Here is a 22,549-nt window from a genome sequence, read left to right on the forward strand (position 1 = left end):
GTTTAAATGCAGCGTTTGGCGTCGCGTTGTTGGATCAACTGACCATGGACACCCATTAAACTCAGGTACCTGCTGCAATGTATGTGTGAACGCCCCCCTAAAGTTTTGGGAAGATCCCATGGGGGTTTGGGTTCAGTTGGCTCCCACCATGTTGCACACATTGAGGGTCCTCTCAGCCCCGCTCACTAACCCCTCTCCTCTCTCTCTCCCCAGGATGAATGAGATGAACCTGAGTCCTGTGGGCATGGACCAGCTTAGCGTGCCCTCCGTGAGTGCCGGCCACATGGGTCTGCCCAACTCCCCCACGCACAACCCCATCCCTGCGCCAGGTACGGGGGCCGTTGTCTGATGATCCGGACGGGAATGACCTTTTTTGATCGTTATCGCGTGCCTGCGGATGGATTTGTGGGTCTTGATTTTTGTGCAGGCATGCCGGTGGCCATCCCCAGCCTGGGTCCCTCCCTGGGTTCCCTGCCCTCAGCCCTGTCGCTCATGCTTCCTATGGGCCCGCTGGGGGACAGAGGAGTGATGTGTGGCTTACCTGAGAGGAATTACTCCTTGCCCCCTCCTCCGTACCCACACCTGGAGAGCACCTACTTCAGACACTTACTGCCAGGTGAGGGTTCTCTTCTCAGTCTGTGAGAGAGTAAGAGAAAAGGTGTGTTTGGTTTCTAAATGGCAAAGAACAGCCCTGAACATAAACTGGCTACTATACGCAAAGTACACTTAAATGATTTAATCTCTATTTAACCTGTTTCCCTGTTTTTGACAACTTTGACGTTGATTTGCACATACTATTCGATGCTTCTTTGGCCCGCGCAGGTATCCTATCCTACCTGGCAGACCGTCCACCACCTCAGTACATCCATCCCAGCAGCCTCAACATGGACGGGACCCTGTCTGTGGCAAGCAACAACCCCTCGGGGATGGACCCCTACAGTGGTCCCGGTGGGCCACTGGAACAGGGCCTTGTACCGCTGGACTCCAGACAGGTCAGTGGCCAGGGGGACCTCCATCAGACCGGTGCCCACGAGCTGGACTCCACAGGACTGGCCATGGAGTCCCGTGTCAGCAGCCCCATGTCACCCGACAGAATGGGGGAGGAGCTGGCCACTATGGAGGGGGTGGGAGTCGTGTCCGTGACCGATAGCCAACCGCAGCTTGGAGGTGGGAGACAACCCCAGCCTCACGAAGGCCTGGCCGGGGTGGACTCATCTGGAGGAGTGATGCCCCTCCACGGACCCACTGTCCTGGAGCTGCCGGTTGTCATGGAGCCAGAACATATGGGGGGACGGGTGGGAAACGCTGGGGGAGGAGGAGCAGGGGGGCTGGGGGAACAGCTTCATGGCGCCGGGGAGCTCAGCTCTGGTGTCGTCAGTGTGGTGCTCACGGGCTCCATGGCTGTCCAGGGCCAGCTGGAGCCAGTGTCCCTCCACGGACATTCAGGGATGGTATTGGACGCCGTCAACGTGTCCCCCATCACGGCTGAGGTGTCGCTGGGACCTGAAAACAACCTGGTGCTGGTAAACTCCACCCTGCAGCTGGAAGACTCCACATCCAACAAGGAGAACATGGTCACTGCTTACACTATCTGTGAGTGATGAGCTTTGTGTGGTTCTTATGGTCGGGTCAAGAAAGGAAAAAGTTAAATTTAGGAGAAGCTTTTTTCGGCTTATGAGACATTCATTACCAAATTTCAACTGTACTTAATTGTCTGGGCATTATTTCTGTATGTCAGCGTGTGTACATGTATTGAAAGTGAACATTTATTTTGGTAGTAAAATAGCTGTTGCCATGGTAGCAATTTGAATACCTATATTTTCCGTACTTAATTGTCAGTGGTAATTTAGTCACAAATGAATAAGTGACTTTAAAGACCCTTCAACATATCTCACGATTGCCTCAGTGGTATTATTCTAAGTACTTACCTCTTAAGTTTGGCTTCACTGTGTTTGACACTCTGGTTATTTCCACATGCCACACTTGCATCATAACGTATCCCAAAACCAAACAAATGGAATGTGATTTGTCCACTAGGGTGCACGCTGTGTGAGCGCTCGTATACCTCAGACTGCCCAGAGCACGGCCCCGTCACTTTCATCCCCGACACACCGATCCAAAGCCGGGCTCGCCTCTCCTTGCCGCGGCCGCTCTGCCTTCGCATCTCAGTAGCTGATGAACCTCTCGGTGAGAGAACACACGGCGGCGTATTTGTTTTAAGAATTAATTTGACTGATTGAAAGACTGCCCCCCCCCCTTTGCTGCGTGGTAAATCTCGAGAAAAGCTCAGACACTTCACCCAAAGGAATGACATAATTTTAGAATAGCTAAAATTCAAATTCACCGTAGTAACATTAACATCACTTTGGATGTGTTCATGTCATGTGCCGATGGCTTCATAGGTAAGGTTTTTATCTGAAATCCAATGAGTCCATGCCACAGTACAACCAACAATTGATAGCAAGTCTCTTTTTAAGCAGGGTTTTGTGAATTTGATTCGTTGCCGTTTTCAATTAACTGTTGAAGTGGAACATTTTCCAGCTTTCATGAAAGCTCTAAAATTGTGCTGTTGCTGGTTTTCAGGAGTGTTCGCACGAGACATCATTCCTCCCAGGACCTGCTTCGGACCCATGGTGGGACAGCACTGTAGCAACATGGACCTGTCTGATTGGCCCGAAAAAGATACACCTCAAATATGGAAGGTTGGTGCAGCGGTGAACAGAACTCAAAAACTCAAAATGCTGGGAGCAGAATAGTAAAGACATGCAGTATGTTGAGGCGTCTCACTCTTTTTCAGATGTTCCACAACAACGTGCTGGAGTTCTGCATCGTGACAACAGATGAGAACGAATGCAACTGGATGATGTTTGTCCGCAAGGCGAGGTTAGTCCCACAATTCATTATTATACATAATAATTAATAAAAGTAAGTATTTAAGTTATTATTTAAGTAAGTATTTAAATTATGTTACACTGTTGCTGGACCAGCCCCCAGTTGTTGGTAACTGCTGCCAGTGTGTGTGTGTGTGTGTGTGTGTGTGTGTGTGTGTGTGTGTGTGTGTGTGTGTGTGTGTGTGTGTGTGTGTGTGTTAGGACCCGTGAGGAGCAGAACCTGGTCGCCTACTCTGCCAACGGCAAGCTGTTCTTTTGCACGACCACCGAGGTCCACCTGGACCAGGAGCTGCTCTTCTACTACAGCAGAGACTACTGCAGGCTGATGGGTGAGACGGCAACACACTTTGATCACGTGTTTACTTCTTCAGCTGTGGGTCCACTGCACTATTTCCATCGAATGAAAACACTGACTCATGACTTAAAATACATTTGTTTAAATGTACAGTTTTTAGTCTAGTAGGGCTGAGCGATATTGGCAAAATTAAATAGCACAGATTTTATTTATATATTTTTTATTACCTCAATATCTATGATTTGACAGTATTTTGGGGATGACTCTTGGTTCTTTCAAAGGTTATAGATGGAAAATCTTGAATATCCCAACGGGTAATCATCAGAGCTGTCCAGATCATCAAATCAGATAAAGCCACATATTGGGGCTTGGTAATTACATACATTTGTAATGAAAGAAAATACAAATGCGCTTTAAATAAATAAACGTTATTGTTTTTCCATCTTGTCGCAGCATTTGTAAATGCTGAAAAGTTCCATGCAAAACATCATGACGGCACCGTCTTGATGTTTCAAGTGTGTTTTCTGCCCCCTAGCTGTGTGTGCATGTACAATCGTCTGCATACAGGGAAACCATGCTGGGCTGTAAGCTCCACCCGTCTTACTTGAAAGAATCACCTCTGCAGAAAGAAGCTGTTGGTTTAAAGTAAACTGCTGTCGACCATCTTGACCTTCTGTCCTCCTCTGCAGGCGTCCCACAGGTGCCCGAGGGCCAAATCTGCCAGTGTGGCAAAGAGTGCTCCTCATTTACTGAACTCAAATCACATCTAGGCAGCCATAATACCAACCACAGCCATAATCAGGCTCCACACAGCCACAGTCCATCACAACAGGACCAACAGCAACGACAGCAGCAACAGCAGCAGCAACAACAGCAGCAGCAACAGCAGCAGCAACAGCAGCAGCAACAGCAGCAGCAGCAACAGCAGCAACAGCAGCAGCAACAACAACAACAGCAGCAGCAGCAGCAGCAGCAGCAGCAGCAGCAACAACAGCAGCAACAACAGCAGCAACAGCAACAGCAGCAGCAGCAGCAGCGAGAGCAACAACCACAGCAACACAGTCACCCAGAAGAGAAACTGAGCAACGGGACTTCTAGCACCTCCTCGTCCCCTTGGCCATGCCATGGCCACAACGCAGGCCACGCCAACAGCAACAGCAATAATGACAACAACAACGACAGTAACAGTAGCAGCAGTACAAACGACACGAACAACACTACCTCCAGAGCAAAGTCGGGCGGCCAGGGACACGGGCGGGAGAGGAAGTTCAAGTGTAGCATGTGCTCCCGAGCGTTCATCACGTCCACCAAGCTCAACGTGCACTTCATGGGCCACGTGGGCATGAAGCCTCATAAATGTGAATACTGCAGCAAAGCCTTCAGTGACCCCAGCAACCTCCGGATGCACCTCAAGATCCACACAGGTATATACCCGTGTAATAGGAGGCATCTTTATTGAACATATAAACAAAAATGTTTGATATACTTGCTGGCTCTGTGTGTGCTCTCAGCTGCGTCGTCCTTTTGGTAAATAAGTGAGGGCGAATAGCCGCCGCCACCACCTCAGCAGCTTGAGCCTGAACCCTGTTCTCACATACGTTAATATTAATTTTCTTCTTCTAAATATGAAAATGAGTCACAATCACTCCGATGTCATTTATGTATGCAAGTTTTATATTTTTATAACAGTTTTATAATCCATCAGTAAGAAATAGCCAATGAACAAATATAGAAGAAAATGCATGCAAATGTCTCTTGACTGAATGACTGTTTCAGACTGGCAGACTGATATATTGATTCATTCTGACTTACAGGGCAGAAGAACTACCGGTGCACAGTTTGTGAAAAGTCCTTCACCCAGAAGTCTCACGTGGAGTCGCACATGGTGATCCACACGGGCGCCGAGAAGCTCAAGTGTGACCTCTGTGACCGGGCGTTCATCAGAAAACAAGACCTGAAGCAGCACATGTTCTCTCACACACAGTACGCCGAGCGCTCTTTGACCTTCCACTTTTAATTTGGTTGAATAGCAGGGCGTTTGCCGGTCCTTTATAAAGTCCTTTATAAATCCTATAAATCCTTTATAAAGTCTTGAAATGTCTTCAAAGCAGTTTTGCACATATTGTGCCTTAAAATTAATTAAATAGCCTTTAAATTTGACATTTTTAATGTTTTCCCTAAGTTTCAGTGTAAACATATTGTTGAGTCAAGTCATTCTGTGTGAGAGTCAACATTTGTAATGTTGTTAGACTCCAAACCTGCTGAACCTAATACTTACCCGCTACTCTTACCTGTTCGAGATGAGCCCAGTTAAATTTCTACTTTAATGTAGAGAGAAATCCAATATACTGCTTACCCATTGGAAAAAATAAAAAATAACGGTTCAATTTATTCTAGTTCCTAATCAATAGACTTTCCGCTGACCTGAAGGAAACTGTGCTAAAAACAGGTCATAGATTCATCTAGTTCATAACTATAACCCTGTTTCTACCTCATACTTACCTCTTCCCAAAAGTCAGTCATTGACATTGAAAATGTCAAAAAGTATTACATTTAACCCCTGCTACATGCAGACACTCAGGAATAAGTATAACTAGTGTTTTGAGTACTGAGTATTTTTTTTAACATGCCTGTTTTTTTGTATTTCCCTCCTCATTTTCCAAATCCCCCCCCCCCCCACACTCCATCTTGTCCTGGTTCTCGCACTGTGACACAGCGAGCGTCAGATCCAGTGCCCGAAATGTGACAAGCACTTCCTGAAGACCAACCACCTGAAGAAGCACATGAACTCCCACGAGGGCCGACGGGACTTTGTCTGCGAGAAGTGCCACAAAGCTTTCCTCACCAAATACCACCTGACCCGCCACCTCAAAATATGCAAAGGACCCAAGGTGGAGCGGGCGTCCCGGACGGAGCGGGACGAGGACGACGAGGAAGAAATGGAGGAGGAGGAGGAGGAGGAAGAGGAGGAGGAGGAGGAGGGGGCGGCGGTGGCGGGGGGCAGGGACGATGGGAGGGGGAGAAGAGGAGCTGTGGAGAGACTTGTTGATCCAGACAGCAACGAGGACTGTGGTGGTTTGGACGTCGGAGGTTACAACTCTGAAAAGTCCTTATCACCGCGTTGATTACACTGTGCCTACTAAGACGTGTTGTTTATTTATTTACCTTTGTATGGAAGCCTTGTTCGTTTGTTTTTTTAGTTGTTTTTTTTTTTTTTTTTCCTGCGGTCTTTCATTTCATTTTACATGTTTTTCGGAAGGATATTTAAGTGGTAATCCAAAAGATAGCCTGTGTTGGGTGGGTTAGATGACAATCCCATTCTAAAATTCTATATTGGTCACTTGTTGGGAATATGTTTTCGTCCCAGGGTGCTGTCCTTTTTGCTGAATGTTCATCCATATCGACAGTTTATATAGTATATACAACTAACTTCACTGGTTCATCACAGTAATGGCTGCCGTTCACTTCTTGCGGGTACCCGAACTTGCCATTTTTGCGGGGAAAGGCCCCCCGCCACCAACAATTGAAACGGCATATAGAGGAGCACATGCAAATAAATTCAATGTTTTTTTTTTCTTATAAACAGGGTAATTATAAATAAATATCAATGAAGGTTTTTTTTTTTGTTTTTTTTTTTAACCAAATAATCTCTCGGACTGCCACTTGAATGCTGCTAAATTCTCAAACTCACTTGAAAGTGTTTTTCCTCTTTTCTGTTTTTTTTTTTCTTATAAAGAGCCAGCTCAATAAACGGGGTAATTTTAAATATCAGTTAAGTTTTTTGGTTTTTTTTCTTGCCGAATAATGTCACGGATTGCCACGTGAATGCTGCTAAGGTCTCATTAAAGTGTTTTTCCTCTCTTGGTTTTTTTTCTTATGAAGAGCCAGCTAAATAAACGGGGTAAATATAAATAAATACATTTCAATTCAGTTTTTTTTTTTTTTAACTGAATAATGTCACGGATTTCCACTTGAATGCTGCTTAAGTCTCATGGAAGTCTTTTTCCACTTTTGTTTTTATTTCACCACAGGCTGAAAATGGTACCCGTCTGCAAGTGCAAAACCAATAACTCATTTCCCCAATTTATATTTTACAGTTTTTTTTTTTAACAGATGTTTCCCTGGGCAACGTTATGGTTTTGATATGGAAATCCTTTGTTGTCCCTCTCTTGAATGTTTGACATGCCGGGGGAGTCCGGGGTGAAATAATTAAACATCTGCTATATAAACAACAAGCTTTTGGCTGGAATGCCAGCAGGTGAAGGTATTTAGTATGTCCGGAACATAGGATGCATCAAGTAGTATGTAGTAGTATACAGTAACTTCTGAAAAGCCACTCCAATTACACGCTGCACGGTAGTGTTTATATGTATTATGTAGTATGCCATTTTGGAGATTTATGTTTAACAAAATGCCAATTCACATCACATGGCAAAATAAAATAAAACAACTTAAAAAAAAAAGAAATAATAATAATAATAATAATAATAATTAATAAAGAAAGGGTACAGTTTTTTCAGGATTACATTTTTTTTTGCATGCTTGGTTGAAATTAATTTTAGGGATTTCCAATCAAGTTTGATTCCATTTCGGAAGTGTTTGACATTGGGAGGAGGTGTTTTATGAAACAGCTAAAACTTTTTTTTTTTCAAGTTTTTATTTTCATCTTCACGTTTTAATGAGTTGGAGCTCAACCCGGAAGTTATTGTTGTGGCAACTTCCGCGTTAAAATACAAACTATGCAGCGCCGCTGTTTTCATCCAGTCGGACGTGGTATGCTGTTTTATCTTTCTGTTCCAGTCTGTCGTGCAACCGTGTTGGGAATATACATTTACGTTATGTGTGCCACAGTTATTTCTCATTCACAAAATACTTTAATTCTCCGTTCTGTCCTGTGTGTGTGTGTGTGTGTGTGTGTGTGTGTGTGTGTGTGTGTGTGTGTGTGTGTGTGTGTGTGTGTGTCTGCTAGCATTAGCTAACTGCTAGCTAACTGTCGGCATAGTCATAAAACGTATCTGGATCCAATAGGAAATGTCCGGCAGTTGGTCAGGAAAACAAGATAAATACTTAAAACTAAGAACCTGTGAGTGTCTGCTGATTCCCTGTATAAGAGCCCTACTATTTGGATGAATCGATCCATGAACTGATGAAATGATCTACTCGTTGAGTACCACATGTGCTAACATTCTTTTCCTGTTTTAACGTGTCATGGCACGGCAAGTTTATTAGTACAGCAAACATAGACATCGCATGATTTATATGAGGCATTAAAGACAATTATATAACAGCGTAGACATAAAAGCAGATAAAGATGGGAAAAAAAAATAGACATAATAAACAGACCGACTGACATTACAGCTTAAGTTGCAATTTAAAACAGATCTCCCCGGGCGCTGCTATTTCAGATTGTCAGGGTTTTCTCCATTTACTGCATGGGGACATAGCTATTTTAAGTTAAAAGCTGTGGCCTCTGTTGACTGCTTGTGATATAAGTCACCCCCGAACACCGTCAACGTATACTGCCGTCTTGTTTTCTTGAAAAACTGACATACCTAATTAATAAGAACACTCTGATGTGCCATGTTTACGCCATTGAGGGAGTAAACATAGTGCATCAGGTTGGATGAATCTACCCACTGAACCAATTATGCATACAACGTCCTAACATGAGTTTTTTTCTGGGTTTTATTTTTTAGGGAGAACACTTTGATGCACCATGTTCACTCCACCGAGGGAGGGAATGTCCAACATGATCGACAAGGCCATGAAGATAAGGAGGGAGGAACAGGCGCGTCAAGTGGTCCTTGTGTGGGGCGTCCTGAACGTCTCCTTGGCTGGCATGATATACACTGAAATGTAACTTGTCCTCTGGTCTTCACCTCCAGCCACCACTGCGTAGTACAGTGCATTGTGTGTAAAGTTCGACTCACTCTCTATTGTTTTTTTGTTAGGTCTGCGGAGCTTCTGAGCAGATACTACAACATTACCTACTGGCCCATATGGTACATTGGTGAGTTATTTCACTGTGTGCAATTTTTAAGTGAGGACACTTTACTGAGATTTTTTTCCCTATGATTCAATCTGCTGAAATGCAATGAACAAACTGTTGTTGTCTCGTCACCCAGAGCTGGCACTGGCTTCTCTCTTTAGTCTTAATGCCCTGTTTGACTTCTGGAAGTACTTCAAATACACCATGGCCCCCTCCACCATCACTTTAACACCTGATCAGCGTTGCCTTTTGGGACTGACAAACTCAGGTGAAACCTCCCTAACCATGGCTGTGGCAGTGATTACTATTTGTCTTATGTCATTGAAATCTGTGAACAAGTTCTCCATTGTAGAGTTCAATGAGTTGGAATGAATGTATAATCTTAATGTATAAATCATGTATAATCTCAGTATATATCATTCCTATTATATGAGCTGATTATGATGATCATATTATGTCCTTTCAGGAATTCAGGCCTCTCCACCACAGAAGCCGGAGAAAAAGGAAACACCGGCTCCAGCCCAGTCCTCTCCTCTGCAGGGACAGAATGTCCTGAGCTTCAGCCCCTCTCGCTCTGCCACTACAAGCCCCAAGTTCTCGCCCGGCTGTGTGCCCGGGTACAGCACTCCACTGAGCAGCCCGTCAACACCAAACAGTGGGGCAGGACCATTTTCCCCTTCCCTGCCCTTTGGAAAGGTAAAACATTATTTCGATTGATTGATTTTCAGATTTCCAGTAATGTTTCATGGTGAAGAGCATTCTCCTTTTTCTCCACCTACTTGAGATGCAGCATGCATCAGATTACACACCGCCTCCCATTATGTTGTCCCCCGGTTCTCAGGTGTTGAACTACAATTCGTCCCCGGGCTCCTCTCCCTACCCCAGCAGCATCGGGCCGGCGGAGGGCTCTAGCCTGAGATCTCGTTACCGCACTCCCCCGTCAGTGTTTAACTCCCCCGGAGGCAAGGAGGATTACATGGAGGATCAGAAAAGCCTGGAGCTCTTTCTCCGCACAGAGGAGGAGAAAAGCCACCGTAGTCAGCTAGGTGAGATATTGTAAAAAAGAAAACCCCCATTTTGAGTGAGAATGGCTTTTAGCAGTCTCTAATACATTTTTTATTTTTTTGTTTTTTTTTCCTAAAAATGTGAATGGCCAATGGCAAATTCTACCTATTTATTACAATATTTTCCAATCGAGCAACACAACTTAGAAAAAACGTCAATACTTTTGACCAATGGGTTAATTGTTTTTATGTTGACAATGACAAAAATAATTTATTCTTTTGTCGAAGGGAGTCCAGAGTCTGTATCGCCAGCCCACAGCCCATCTTTTTGGAACTACAGCCGCTCTGTGGGTGACTACGCCCAGAGCTTGAGAAAGTTCCAGTACCAGCCTGCGTGTCGCTCTCAGGCTCCCTCCGCCAACAAGGACGAGACTGACCTAGGATCCAAACAGGCTGCTGAGGAGGTCTGGGCCAAGTCATGATTAAACAATAACAACACAAGTTTGTCAGTTAAATCAATCAGTGATAACTTAAGTTCTCAGTAAGAGGAAAGCTATTTTAAAGAATGGGTCGCCTCTTTCATGATGAGTTTCATTATTTTTTAAATGTAATTAAAAGTTGTTAAAATGGCATTTGGAAGTTCTCTGGTGTCCATATGTGATTACTGTGATTCCGTCTGTGTAGATCTGGGCAAGAATCACAACAAGTCGCACGGTGGTGGGCCGCATAGACAGCTGGACAGCGAAGCTGAGAAATGTGAGCATGTAACCGCAGCGCTAACTCTTTTATTTGCTAACTCTCTTACTTGCTAACTCTCTTACTTGCTAACTTGATCCAAACGTTTTGCTGCTGTGCAGGAATATTGTGGTGCTTTTGGAGAGGAGAAGTATGCACCGGAGGGGGCGGGTGGGTATGATATGTTGACAATGATAATTGCAGCTGAATTTGGTTTGTCCATTACAGTGGATAAATGACACCATCCTGGTCCCCCTGGTGAAGGAGATAGACTCTGTCAACAACCAGCTCAGGAGGATTGGATGCCCAGAGCTCCAGATAGGGGGTAACGTTCTGCCCACTTTCTCGGGTTGATCCATTGGAAACTAGTTTGCACTATTCCTAAATATATACCCTCAAAAGTTATGTTAACGCCAGTGAACATACCCAAGAACACTGGAAGGGTTGAGGCTCAAGTGGTATAAATTAATGTTGTACAAAACTCCCAATACCATGTAACTTAAAAAAAAAAAAGACTTTCCAGAAAATACAATTAAGCTTTTAAATGTTATAAAAAATACCTAAATGGATACGTAGTTAAAAACTTAAAATGGATTGAATTGCCCCTTTGACCATTTAATTATCCAAACCAAGTGTCTAGCACATCCACAGAATGTAGTAGTCCACTGGTATAGTTTAGGAAACATTGTCCGTACATAACTTTATATAGTTCTGCACTGTACTTTAGCTGCCGTGCAAACTATTACTTAAAAAAAAAAAAAAAAAAAAAAAAGTATTTATATAACAGCAGGACCAATGCTTTGTGACCCAAGTCATTGGACAGGGATCATGGAGAGTACTTCACTACACTGTACATGCAGCCTATCAGCCTTTTTTTTTTTTTTTTTTTTCAATTAAACGCTAGTTTAAATATTTAAATGCTGAATATATTTCATTTGTTTTGTTTATAACTGTTTATTTCTGCAGCCCTACTAACGCTCTCGCTCTTCACCACCTCTCCACCAGAGGCCAGTATAAGCAGCCTGAAGCAGGCAGCGGTGCTGAAAGCGTCATCCATCCCCACTTTAAACGCTATTGTCCAGTACCTGGACGTCACACCCAATCAGGAGTACCTGGTCGACAGGGTAAAGGGTAGGTTACACACTGCGTTACTGTAGTGCGTGTGCGTGTGCGTGTGCGTGCGCATTCAGGGAAAATATATTGAGGGTTTCATTGTGAGTTTGTTTGAGATAAGAATGACATGGAATCAAATCACTCCCACTGCTATGCAAATGTCGCTGTGGAATCTGCTTATGTGTGTTTATGGAAATTACAAATTGAACTTATAAAAGACAATTGAGGATTTAATGTTTGTTTTACTGTAAAATGGAGCTTTATTCCTTCATGTTTTGGCCTCTACCTCATCAGAGTTGGCACACAGCGGCTGCATGAGCTCCTTCCGCTGGAACGGAGGTGGAGATCTGAAGAGCCGTAAGTGGGACACGGACCTTCCGACCGACTGCACTGTAAGTCTGCACGCACGCACGCACGCACGCACGCACGCACGCACGCACGCACGCACGCACGCACGCACGCACGCACGCACACCTTAACATGGTGGCTTTAAAAAAACACTTCCTCAAGCAGTCATGTACACCCAGGTGCAGCAAATGCAGGGTATCTGCGGTTAATTCTGAAATCAGTCCGAAAACTGATAAATGATTTGCATAGACGAGGCTTTGCGGATGTACAAAGATATGCAAAGTTTAACTGCATTTTAGGATTGAAATAACATTTCAAAACTTTCACGCCCGGCTTTGAAAGTTAACCAAATTCTGGTTGCCTTTCAAAATTGCTCTTAAATTGCGTTAAGAAAGGCAATTAGAAAGGGCACAATTGCCTGCCAGTACTGAAATGCTCACAAACACTTGGATATGGAATAATAATGAATATTCAATTAAAAAAAACAACTCACAAAAGCACAAATTACTTCTTCGACTGAAGGCTTTTGTGTTGCAGAACAGATCACTCCATTGTTTTTATGTGTTGAATAGTTTTCGTGCTCTCGTCAACCGATTCCTCTGTTGCTCATCTCATCAGATCCTCATGCATTTGGTTTGCACGTACCTGGACTCCAGATTGCCTCCGCACCCAAAATACCCCGACGGGAAGACCTTTACCTCGCAGCACTTCAGCCACACCCCGGACAAACCCGGTCAGTTCACGCCCGCTGGCCGTGGCCGACATCCGCGCCGGACGTGCGCGTATGCGCGGCACGGGGCCGGGCTCAGGGCTCTGGCCTCAGCCCTTGTCGCTGCACAAAATCGCGGCGTCGGCCGATGTCAAATGGCCGAGCCGAAATAAAATAATCCTATTTTATGAAACGATTAGAAAACTGCTCGGTGTCGTTTCAGTGCTGCTGTGTTCTGTGTCCAACCCAGATGTGACCAATGAGAACCTGTTCTGCATCCACCAGAGCAGCACCAGCCCTCCCCACTACCAGCTCATCTACCAAGGACACGTTTACAGCCTACCGAAGGTGACAGACGTACCCGAAAATAACTACCCCGTCATCCCATTCTTTTTCTCTCTGGTTCTTCTCCTTCCCTTTAAACCGTTTTATTTTACCCTTTTGAATCGGTATTGATTGATGAAGCGATGACACTTTAGACTATGGATTCTGAATATAAAACCTTTAAGTATCTGCTGACACCCGGTACTGATTCGTCCTTTACTCTTAAAGTCAGTGCGAAGTAAATTGAGTGATTTTTGTTACAAAACACACGATACACGTTAGAAAACAATTGATGAAAACATGTAAAAAGACTGCAGACTATGTAGTACTGAATTGCGGATTTAGACCGTTCAACATTTTTTCACCATCCTTGTGCTGGGGATTTTTTTGAGCACTCTGAAATTCTGGCTCGATGACGCACTGGAGCCATACCTAGCATGGCCCCTCTCCTAACACTACATAAAGCCTAGAGGACATTAGCATCATTGGGCTCGAGCGGAGATTCCCAACCAACGCAAACAGAGCTGCTGCTCCGCGGACATCAGAGCGATCTTTTCTCCAAACAAAGCAAATTAAAACGGTGTGTTTTTATTGTAGATGTATTCAATTTACTCCGTTTCCTGATTGAACGGAGCAAAAAAAAAGAAAAACCCATTGCCTGCAGTGCCGTGTCAGGCATGGCGACTTAACCCCCGCCCCCGACCGGCACGTGAGAGGCTGCACCTCTCCCACGATTGGTCGCCTTCAGCCGACACGCCCCCACCGTCTCGGAGCAGAGAATACTGCTTATTTTTTCACGATTTTGAAACCTAGTTTTATACTCATGCCCAATTTTTTTTTTATATTTCAAATTTGCCTGGGTGGTTAGTAACATTTTTCTGTGGTGTGACAAACTCTGAACGCATAATTAATCTTGATTTACAGACTTGGGAGTCGATAGTTTTGGGTTACAACATAACGTTTGACATTTTATAAATCCATCACTTTCTCCGTTTTAGACATCTGTGTCAAATAAGCAGAAAATCTGGTCTCTTTTCATTAATATCTGACATGTTGGATATGGCTTCTGTATCAGTCGCGGATTTTAGCTGGATAATGTGCTCGATGGTTTACTCTGACAGAAGCTTAAAATGAGAGGCCTTGCAAGGCCTCCTTCTCAAAATACCCCTTCCCCCTCACAACGTTACTGTTTTTTCCCCCTCTATAATCCTCAACAATCTGTACTGCTGAGCCAGGAGCGAGGAACAGGGAATCCTCTGTTTTTGTAACAAATATGCTACCGATTAGCCATCGCTTTGGTGGCATTTCCCTTTCGGATGTCAGCGCGAGGAGGAAAAACCCGTGCAACAATTATTTCTCTCGAGTTACTCTCTAATTTCAATGTCATGAATCTCTCTTAATTGTTGCTGTCACAGGGCCGGAACAACCTGTTCCACACCGTTCTAATGTTCCTCTATGTCATCAAGACCAAGGAGTCGGGGATGCTGGGGTGAGTGCCCGGATCACGACTTCACCTTTCCACGTTTTTCACTCAAAGGAAAACTCCAGACCCTCATTTTGCAACAATTGGCGGTCGATGCGAGCGATCGGCATCAGTAAGTTTTTAATTGAGCCATCGATCCTGGATGTGCGGCCGTCGGCTGGATCTATTCCCTCCCGGCGATCGAAAAGATCTCGAGTTTTCCTTTGAGTCTGGAAGTGGATCTACAGCTTGAAATTATGCTCACGTGACATCCCGAGTCAGTTTTAAAGCAGAGTGAAATTGTAATCATTGTTTGTCGAAAATAGTGTGTACATAATAATACATTACTGCTTGACCTTTGCACTTGAGAATAACACAAATGTTCTTCTTTGGCAGGAGAGTAAATCTTGGCTTATCTGGTGTGAACATCCTGTGGATATTTGGAGACTGAGGCCTTTCGAAGTCACTTGTGACTTGAAGAATGTCCAAAAAGTGTGTGTGTGAGAGAGTGTGTGAGTGAAGGTGCTGGATTACAATTTAGCCAAAAAGACTTCTTTTCTCCCCCATGGACACACTTTGCAAAATATTCATTTTTTTAAATTCCCTTACAAAACACACACACAGCACACACTCAATTTTAGTTAGAAATCTGAACAAATAGTCATTGACTTTTTTTTTTTTTTTTTAATACCTGTTTTTGACTGTGTGATTATGAACCAACAAACATTGTACTTTTAATACGTTTTCTGAACATTTTGTATATCAAGAATGTACCAAATGTATCTGCCCTGTAAATTAGCAAACACTTAGGTCTCTCGAGTATGCGACAGGTGCCTCCTCCTCTGCTTGAACGTGTATAGTTAAATATTTTTCTGTTTTAGAGCTCGATGAGAAGACTGTAGTTCACATGCCGTGCATCTATTCTGTGGTACAACAAATGTCTTCCAGCCATAAGGGATACTCGACAGCCCGCCGCTCTCGTAATCCTCCGGACATAATCGAGACGCGCCGGGTCAAAGCTAGTATGGCGAAAGGGCTTTTGGTCCCACTGCAGGTGATTTGCGCTGGAAAAATAAAAGTAGTCAAGTTATTATTTTGGGGTTTCACGCCGTGTCGGCTGCGAAACATGGACGTCCCATCGCTTCTCGAGACCTCAGTGACTTCACACACAAGTCGTCGAAACCAACCTCTTTTGGTCACGGTGTTTTGTCTTGAGTTTCAATGTCATTGCGGTGGTTTGTTTTGTTGTGTTTTTTTTTTTTTGGGGGGGGGGGGGTACGCCAGTTTTGTAATGGATTTATGCAAATTAAATATGGCTCGTGTTTTTAAACGCAATTGAGTTCACCGTGTGCATTATGTCCTTCTCCGGCACCCACTGGGTGGCGATGGGAGTACGTTTTAAAACGTCCGGTGACCCCATGTTGCCGCGGCCGGACGATTGACGCGCCGCGTCAGGAAACCCGTTTCAGATGTGCGTTAACATTCTGTCGACGGGTCGGGGTGTGGTGTTCCCCTTTTGTTTTTCTCCCCACGTCCCGTTTGACTGCGAACCACCTTGAACGCATGAGGTCGCCGGCTCTCAGTCGGCGACTCGTGCGAGTCACCCGGCGTTGAGGCGAGCGGTCGCCCGGTCGTCCTTCTGTTGCGTTGTGCACCGCAAACGCCATTTACCGCAATGCCTTTGTGACGCATCTTGTCCGGCGATGCGTTCATTTCAAGTGGGGGTGGGGGGGGGGGGGGGGGGTCCAACCCAACCCAACCCAACCCAACCCCCCGCTTGGCAAGGCGCGAAGGGGGCGACCATTTAAATCGGGATTACGAGCCACCGTTTCGTGGCGGGTCGCTCCGGCCCGACTTCTCCCGGGATAACCGCCCCGACGTCACAAGCGACGCGGTTGTCGCGCCGAACAGATTTGCATTTGAAAGCGACTCTCGGCTCCGCTCGAAACCACTCCACTCTGTGGTTTCGATCCCCAACGCACCGCGGCCTGTCAAGCACACAAACCCGCCAAGCAAGTACACATGCACTGCGGGCGGGCGTCCGTATTTCCCCGGGAGCGGGGGGGGGGGCGACACAGAGAGTCGGAAATCGCCTTTCTCCGAGTTTCCCCGGAATGCAGCACGAGGGGCATCGCTGCCGATTGTACTACAGAGACCGTGATGCTTTGCGGGGCGACGCCCCCCCCCCCTCTCCAACTCTATCCGCCGGAAAAAAAGGACTGGAGATGGAACTACAAGGTACTACAAAGACCGTGATGCTTTGCGGGTCATCGTCCCCTCCACTCGCTATCAGTTGGTAAAGCACTTTGTGGAGCGGCAGCGATGTCAGTGCAGGTCGTGGCAGCGAAAATGGCCGAGGTCGAACTCAAAGACGTCCCCGGGAAGGGAACACCGGCCGAGTCCCCGGTGACACCGAGCTCCGCGGAGGAAAAGAACCCCGCCAGGAGCGAGCCGCGCGAAGCCGGTTCGTTTCCAGCCGCCGCCGCCGCGTCCCCGACCGCGGAGCCCCCCGCCTCGGTGAAAACCGGAGAGCCGAGCCCGGGCTTGCTCACCCCGAACGCCGCGAAGATGCCGCAGGCGTCGGCGATGAAGCGCCCGGAGCCGCAGCAGAACGGCGGGGAAGCGTTCGTCAACCGCGACGGCACCGTGGCCGAAGCCCCGCGGATGAAAAAGGTGAGAATTGCCGCTGCCAGCTGCCTCGTCTCGTCTTTCTCCCGGGGGGGGGGGCTGTTTCCAAGCGGACCGCCCGGGTCCCGAGACCAGGCGCACCGCGATGGACGCGGTGTGCCTGGGAAGCATTGTGCTGCGATGCTAGCAGGCTAACTGGTGCTAAAGCTCACGCAGTCCTCATCGGTTCACAGTTTCATGACTTGCGTGTCTTTCGTGCCTATGTAAAGCCCCCCCACCCCAAAAAAAATGTGCCGTGGAGTTGTCCACACTTTCCCCCCTGACGGGTTGAAGTTGGGCGTCTCGGACTGCGTGTCTTATCACGTGGACACAGTTTGGAAAAGAAGCGTTTCCCTTTGGAAGGCTTCCGGCGTTGGTATCACGGTCAAATGTTTATTTATGCCCTTACAAATCACGCAGTAGGACAACACATTCACCCCAAGACATAACGACAAATGTTAGTTAATATTGGCATTTAAACAATACACGTTTTTGATATGACCCAACAAGCATCTGTTCAAGAATGAATCAAGTGTCTACAGTGTAGAATGACACTTGGATATATATATATCTATATCTATATAGATATAGATATATATATCTATATCTGCCCCCAACACTTGGATATATCCGGTAGAAGACATATGTACACATTTGACTCAACGGAGATCTACTGTATGTGGGGGCTTTTTTCAGTTGTGAGCTTCATTAACCTACGGTTTCTGTGTACAACAGATGTCTTCCAGCCATATGGACACTTGAGAACCTGCTGCTCTTGCAATCCTCTGATTTATACATACATTCAACAGAATTTTCCGCCGAAATGTGGAAGTAGGCTTCTTCAGATGCACATTGTTGTCAGTCTCACAACAGTGAGCAAAAGGGTGTGCGTGTGTGTGAGTGTACTGTGGGAATCTGCTCACATTGACTTATCCCACTGGTGCGATTCAGTTCAGGTCTTTTTATTGTCCCTCAAGGGAAAGATTTAGGTGGCAGCAAAAATGAAGTAAGAGCAGCATTGAGTGAGTTCAGACAGGAAGGAGCAAGTAGAACGGTAATCCTCTGTCTTTTTCATAACATGGGCTCTCAATTAGATACGTATTTTTAGACCAATAAAAAAAAAAAAATACTCTCATAAGGTATCTATCCATGCACAGCATTCAGCCACAGACATGGTTCGTAGAAAAGTGCAACTGTGCAGTGGGCAAGTTAATAACATATTAATTACAGGGATAAAGGACAATTTGTACCTATTGCGCCTTGCCCTCTGTAACCTGTAAGGCGAGAATGGTACAGCAGATTGTGCACCTACCTATATGTCAGACCGTAACATCTCAATGTGGATTTGGTTGCTTGATCCCATAGCTTTTGTCCTTTGGTTGACCTCAATCAGTATCCATCTCAATTCACTGCATCAGTACAGTACACATTCTACAAAAGCGTGATAAGCCATACAGTGCTGACCAATGTGTAGCCCGCGAACGGACCTCTGATATAAACCATGGTCAATCATCAGTCACCCCTGTGAACGCTTTAGTCACTTAGTTCCCACAAACCAGATTGAGCTTGCCCAGTAACTATGGAACTTAAGCCAGTGGACTTTGTATCCTTCTGGCTCATAGACTGGATCAGGTTGTGCAAGACATCACACTTATTTGTTGGCAAGCTTGGCACGCCCCAAAACGTCTCCCAAATTGCTCCTTATCTGTTCAGCACAATGGAAAGTCCGAATCAAGACAATCAAATAAGTTTAAGGTTCGAGGAAAGAGCAACCTTTGAATATCAGCACTAAAGTTGAGAGCAGGGCGATATAAATAGTTGACACTTTATATCTGGATCACTGTTGTATTTTTGTTTCTGTGTAATTATTATTTTTGCAGCTGTACAGTTTTCAAGGAATTGAGCTAAGATGTGTACCGTGTGAGTCATTATGTAACACTATGATTCATTAACTTGCTTTGTAGCCCTGCTTGCAAAAATAATGCGACTGAGCCTGTCATTATGTGCTCAATCATTGTTTTGTTGCTGTATCCCTGCTCGCTCTTATTACACTACATGTTCAGCACCTGTGTCCGAGGCCAAAACAAGGGGACACTTGTAAGTTGTCTTGGTGGTAAATGTGGTTGTCCACCAACTGCAAGGTCCTGCTGTATTATCACTCCCTTGTGACCATTCCAGTGTTGCTAGGAAAGATATGAAAGTCCTATGTGCTCCAGAGGTTTAGAATCACTTGCTGACCCGGTCTCTCTTCATGGACGGCTGCGCATAAGCGCAGTATGTGTGCGTTTTAAGAGTAAGGCTCTGCCTGGCACATCACTGGAAAATACTGTTTTGGTGTGTTAACATTAGGAAGTATCATCCCTCTGCCACCCAAGCTTGATGGAAATTTGAATAGAAATTAACTTGACCTTGCACAATGGCCTCCCTCCTTTTCTAGGGCTGTGCCGATACTGCTTTTCACTGACGATACTGTAGACTCTTTTGCTTGATACCAACTACTGCTGCTACGTTTACCTGAAAGCGTGGATAGACTTGGACCACCTGTTTGGGTAACATCATTGAAATACAACCCCTTTTTTTTATCCGTTTGATTGTAGATATCCAATCCACGCTTTTGTGTCAAGCTGCTGTTGGCCAGAATCATGCATTGGCCATATCCTCTGATATTTTCTTAGCCCAGTATCTGTCTCAAGCATCGGTATCAGCGCACCCCCTCTCTTTGTCAAACAATGATCTTTCCTTTTCAGATGGCCCCTCAAAGGAGCCCCACCAGTAGTGTTCTTAGGAATAGAGCTGGATAGGACAGTTTGAGTGTACTGCATCCAAGCAGAAGCGATGAGTGGATGGCTCTCTCTGCCTTTTGCCCTCGGAACCAGCAGGGATGTAGAATTTAGCAGGCATACTGTTCTCCCAGGCCAGCGGCTTTTGCCACCTCAAGGCAGCAGGCAAGAACCAGGGCTACCAGACAGCAACAGCCACATCTGGATCATTGAGGAGACACGGTTCTCATACAGGACCAAGGTAAAAATCAAAACTTCATCTATCCTTGCCTGTACTCGCTCTATAAAATGGTTATTTCATTTTGAGGGGTACTCCTCAAGTACAACATAAAATCAGCAGAAGTTTTGGTTCATCCGCAACCTGTAGAGACCCTATTTTTTTTCAAAGCTGGGAATAATGGTTTATTCATTTGTCATTGCATTTGGCTGTGAGCAAATCGTAATGCCTCTGGATTGTAATGGGAAAGATAATGAAATCTATCTTACATTTGTCATTAGTGTGTGTGTGTGTGTGTGTGTGTGTGGTCTTTAACAATAAGCCACAGTTCTCAGTATTGCATGAAGTTATGCCAAATAAAATAATCTTTACATTAGAAGAAATGAAAATCAATCCATTACTGAATACATTTCATTGTCTCTGCAGCGCTGGGACAGAAGCCTGCCCTGCTCCTATTTATAGAATACCATGCATTTTGAATATTGGAGTATTGTCATTATACTGTATATACTTTGGGCCAAAGCCTCATGCATCTGCTGAATACAGTCTGTTCTGTGCAGTAAAGGGCAGCTGAAGCAGCAGAGCTGATGATGTGGATATGTGGACGGCCAGCCCTGATGGCTGGCTGGTTGATAATCCATGCCTTTATCATGTCACCACATGGGGGGATTAAGAGGGCAGCTCTCCACTGTAGGTGTGGGCCCAGATGTGAGTTTTGTGACTGGGTGGTGAGTGTTTGATGTAACCCTGGGGCCTGGCACAGATACTTTGTGCCTCTTAAGTCTGTGGTGATTCCTTCCACTGAAAGACATAGTACAGGCTTAGTCAGGCCTCTGTACAGCGTCTCTCTCTCTCTCTACTAAAACGGAGTACCTGTGTAATCTGTCAAGATCTGTGTTGGTACCACAAGGCACCAAATGGGAAACTATCTTGTTTGCAGAGATGACAGCTTCTTATCGGGGGTAATTCAACTTTTCTTCTGGAATTTAGACCAGTGATTAACATCTTCTGGAACCTGTGGTAGTGATTATTTAAAAACAGGTCCTCTATAGACAACTGACATTTATACACCTAATGCATGCAATACACATTAACATGGAGGCAAAGCATTAATGCACAGTGAAATGAGTGATCATCCATCCCTGATGTAATGTTATGTCATCCTCTAATCTGCTCTTCCAAGCAATGCGAGCGGGTTAACAGGCATAAGGTCATTCCTCTGCTGAGGTCCCTGAGCTTCTGTCCTCAAAAACACATCTGCGTTTAGGGACTAAATGTAGCCATGGCTGGCTCCTGTTACAACATTTTGTGTTCTTGGAAACTGTATTTGCGTCTTTGGTGGATTTGATCTGGACTGGACAGCTGAAGCAGCTTCCGTTATAGGTGCGACCACCAGTTTAATATAACTAGGGATGCATAGATACTGGTGTCAGTCCAATACCGTGCCCCTGTAATCATAATCTGAGGCTTGAATCCAATACCTGCATAACATGGCTTAGTTGCATTGGTTTCCTGCTCCCGGTTGTTTAAACTCAGTGACTTCCACATTATATCTGATTTAGTTCATACACAATAGCGAACAAAGTGATGAATGAAAATAGGAAATCCCCTGGCTCTTGAAAATCAGTGATTTCAATATAATTCCAACCAAAATTTTCAGTTATTTTTTTTTAAAATCCTTATCAATTACCCAAGACAGGGTCAGCACTCAGTAATGGCATTCGGTCCGGAAAAAATATAAAAAGCCTACATTTCTAACATTTGTGTTGGAAAAGTAATATTAAATAACATGGGATTGAAGGAAGGGTCTGTCTTCTTTCAATATGCTCCCCTCCATGGATCCATATTGACGAGTCATTCATCATGTAGTTTAAGGTCCGCCAGATAAGAGATGAACTCTAAACACCATCTTGTAATCGACCTCTCCACTGAACGGTTGCTTCTCACTGGCTTCATACTCATCGTCCATGTTAATCTCTCTCTGCTCTGTCTCTTTAGCCCCTTTCCCACTTACG

At 45.1% G+C, this 22,549-nt stretch overlaps 3 protein-coding genes across 3 annotated transcripts in view; all 3 read left to right on the forward strand.

Annotated features, from left to right (window-relative positions):
- Positions 1-214: 214 nt before the first annotated feature.
- Positions 215-6,311, forward strand: prdm4 (PR domain containing 4; the record flags this gene model as incomplete). The annotated part of the gene is made up of 10 exons (XM_080022368.1): positions 215-329; positions 428-616; positions 823-1,593; positions 2,038-2,187; positions 2,584-2,702; positions 2,798-2,883; positions 3,093-3,220; positions 3,876-4,610; positions 5,001-5,169; positions 5,903-6,311. 10 exons carry the CDS (start codon positions 215-217, stop codon positions 6,309-6,311), a joined length of 2,871 nt encoding a protein of 956 aa, XP_079878494.1.
- A 1,605-nt stretch (positions 6,312-7,916) lies between these two features.
- Positions 7,917-16,065, forward strand: tmem209 (transmembrane protein 209). The gene is made up of 15 exons (XM_080022005.1): positions 7,917-7,959; positions 8,883-9,042; positions 9,138-9,196; positions 9,312-9,443; positions 9,642-9,871; positions 10,017-10,221; positions 10,468-10,643; positions 10,864-10,935; positions 11,143-11,239; positions 11,920-12,045; positions 12,322-12,419; positions 12,994-13,108; positions 13,335-13,432; positions 14,824-14,897; positions 15,267-16,065. The coding sequence occupies exons 2-15, from the start codon at positions 8,903-8,905 to the stop codon at positions 15,319-15,321; spliced, it is 1,677 nt and encodes a 558-aa protein (XP_079878131.1). The 5' UTR covers positions 7,917-7,959; positions 8,883-8,902; the 3' UTR covers positions 15,322-16,065.
- A 1,127-nt stretch (positions 16,066-17,192) lies between these two features.
- ahcyl2b (adenosylhomocysteinase like 2b) overlaps positions 17,193-22,549 on the forward strand; it is a gene marked incomplete at its 5' end in the record, with an annotated part of 47,881 nt that continues 42,524 nt past the window's right edge. Inside the window, one exon of the mRNA XM_080022578.1 lies at positions 17,193-17,543. Coding sequence (XP_079878704.1) covers positions 17,193-17,543 — 351 coding nt within the window. The remainder of the gene's footprint in view (positions 17,544-22,549) is intronic.

Source organism: Zeus faber (genome assembly GCF_960531495.2).
Source record: "Zeus faber genome assembly, chromosome: 21".
Taxonomy (NCBI): Eukaryota; Metazoa; Chordata; class Actinopteri; order Zeiformes; family Zeidae; genus Zeus; species Zeus faber.

Excerpts from the sequence above, each read along its gene's own strand:
- tmem209 (XM_080022005.1), top strand. The coding sequence starts at position 8,903 with ATGTTCACTCCACCGAGGGAGGGAATGTCCAACATGATCGACAAGGCC. Across the intron at positions 12,420-12,993 it reads ACCTTCCGACCGACTGCACT|ATCCTCATGCATTTGGTTTG; the intron begins GTAAGTCTGCAC and ends TCATCTCATCAG. Across the intron at positions 13,433-14,823 it reads ACGTTTACAGCCTACCGAAG|GGCCGGAACAACCTGTTCCA; the intron begins GTGACAGACGTA and ends TTGCTGTCACAG.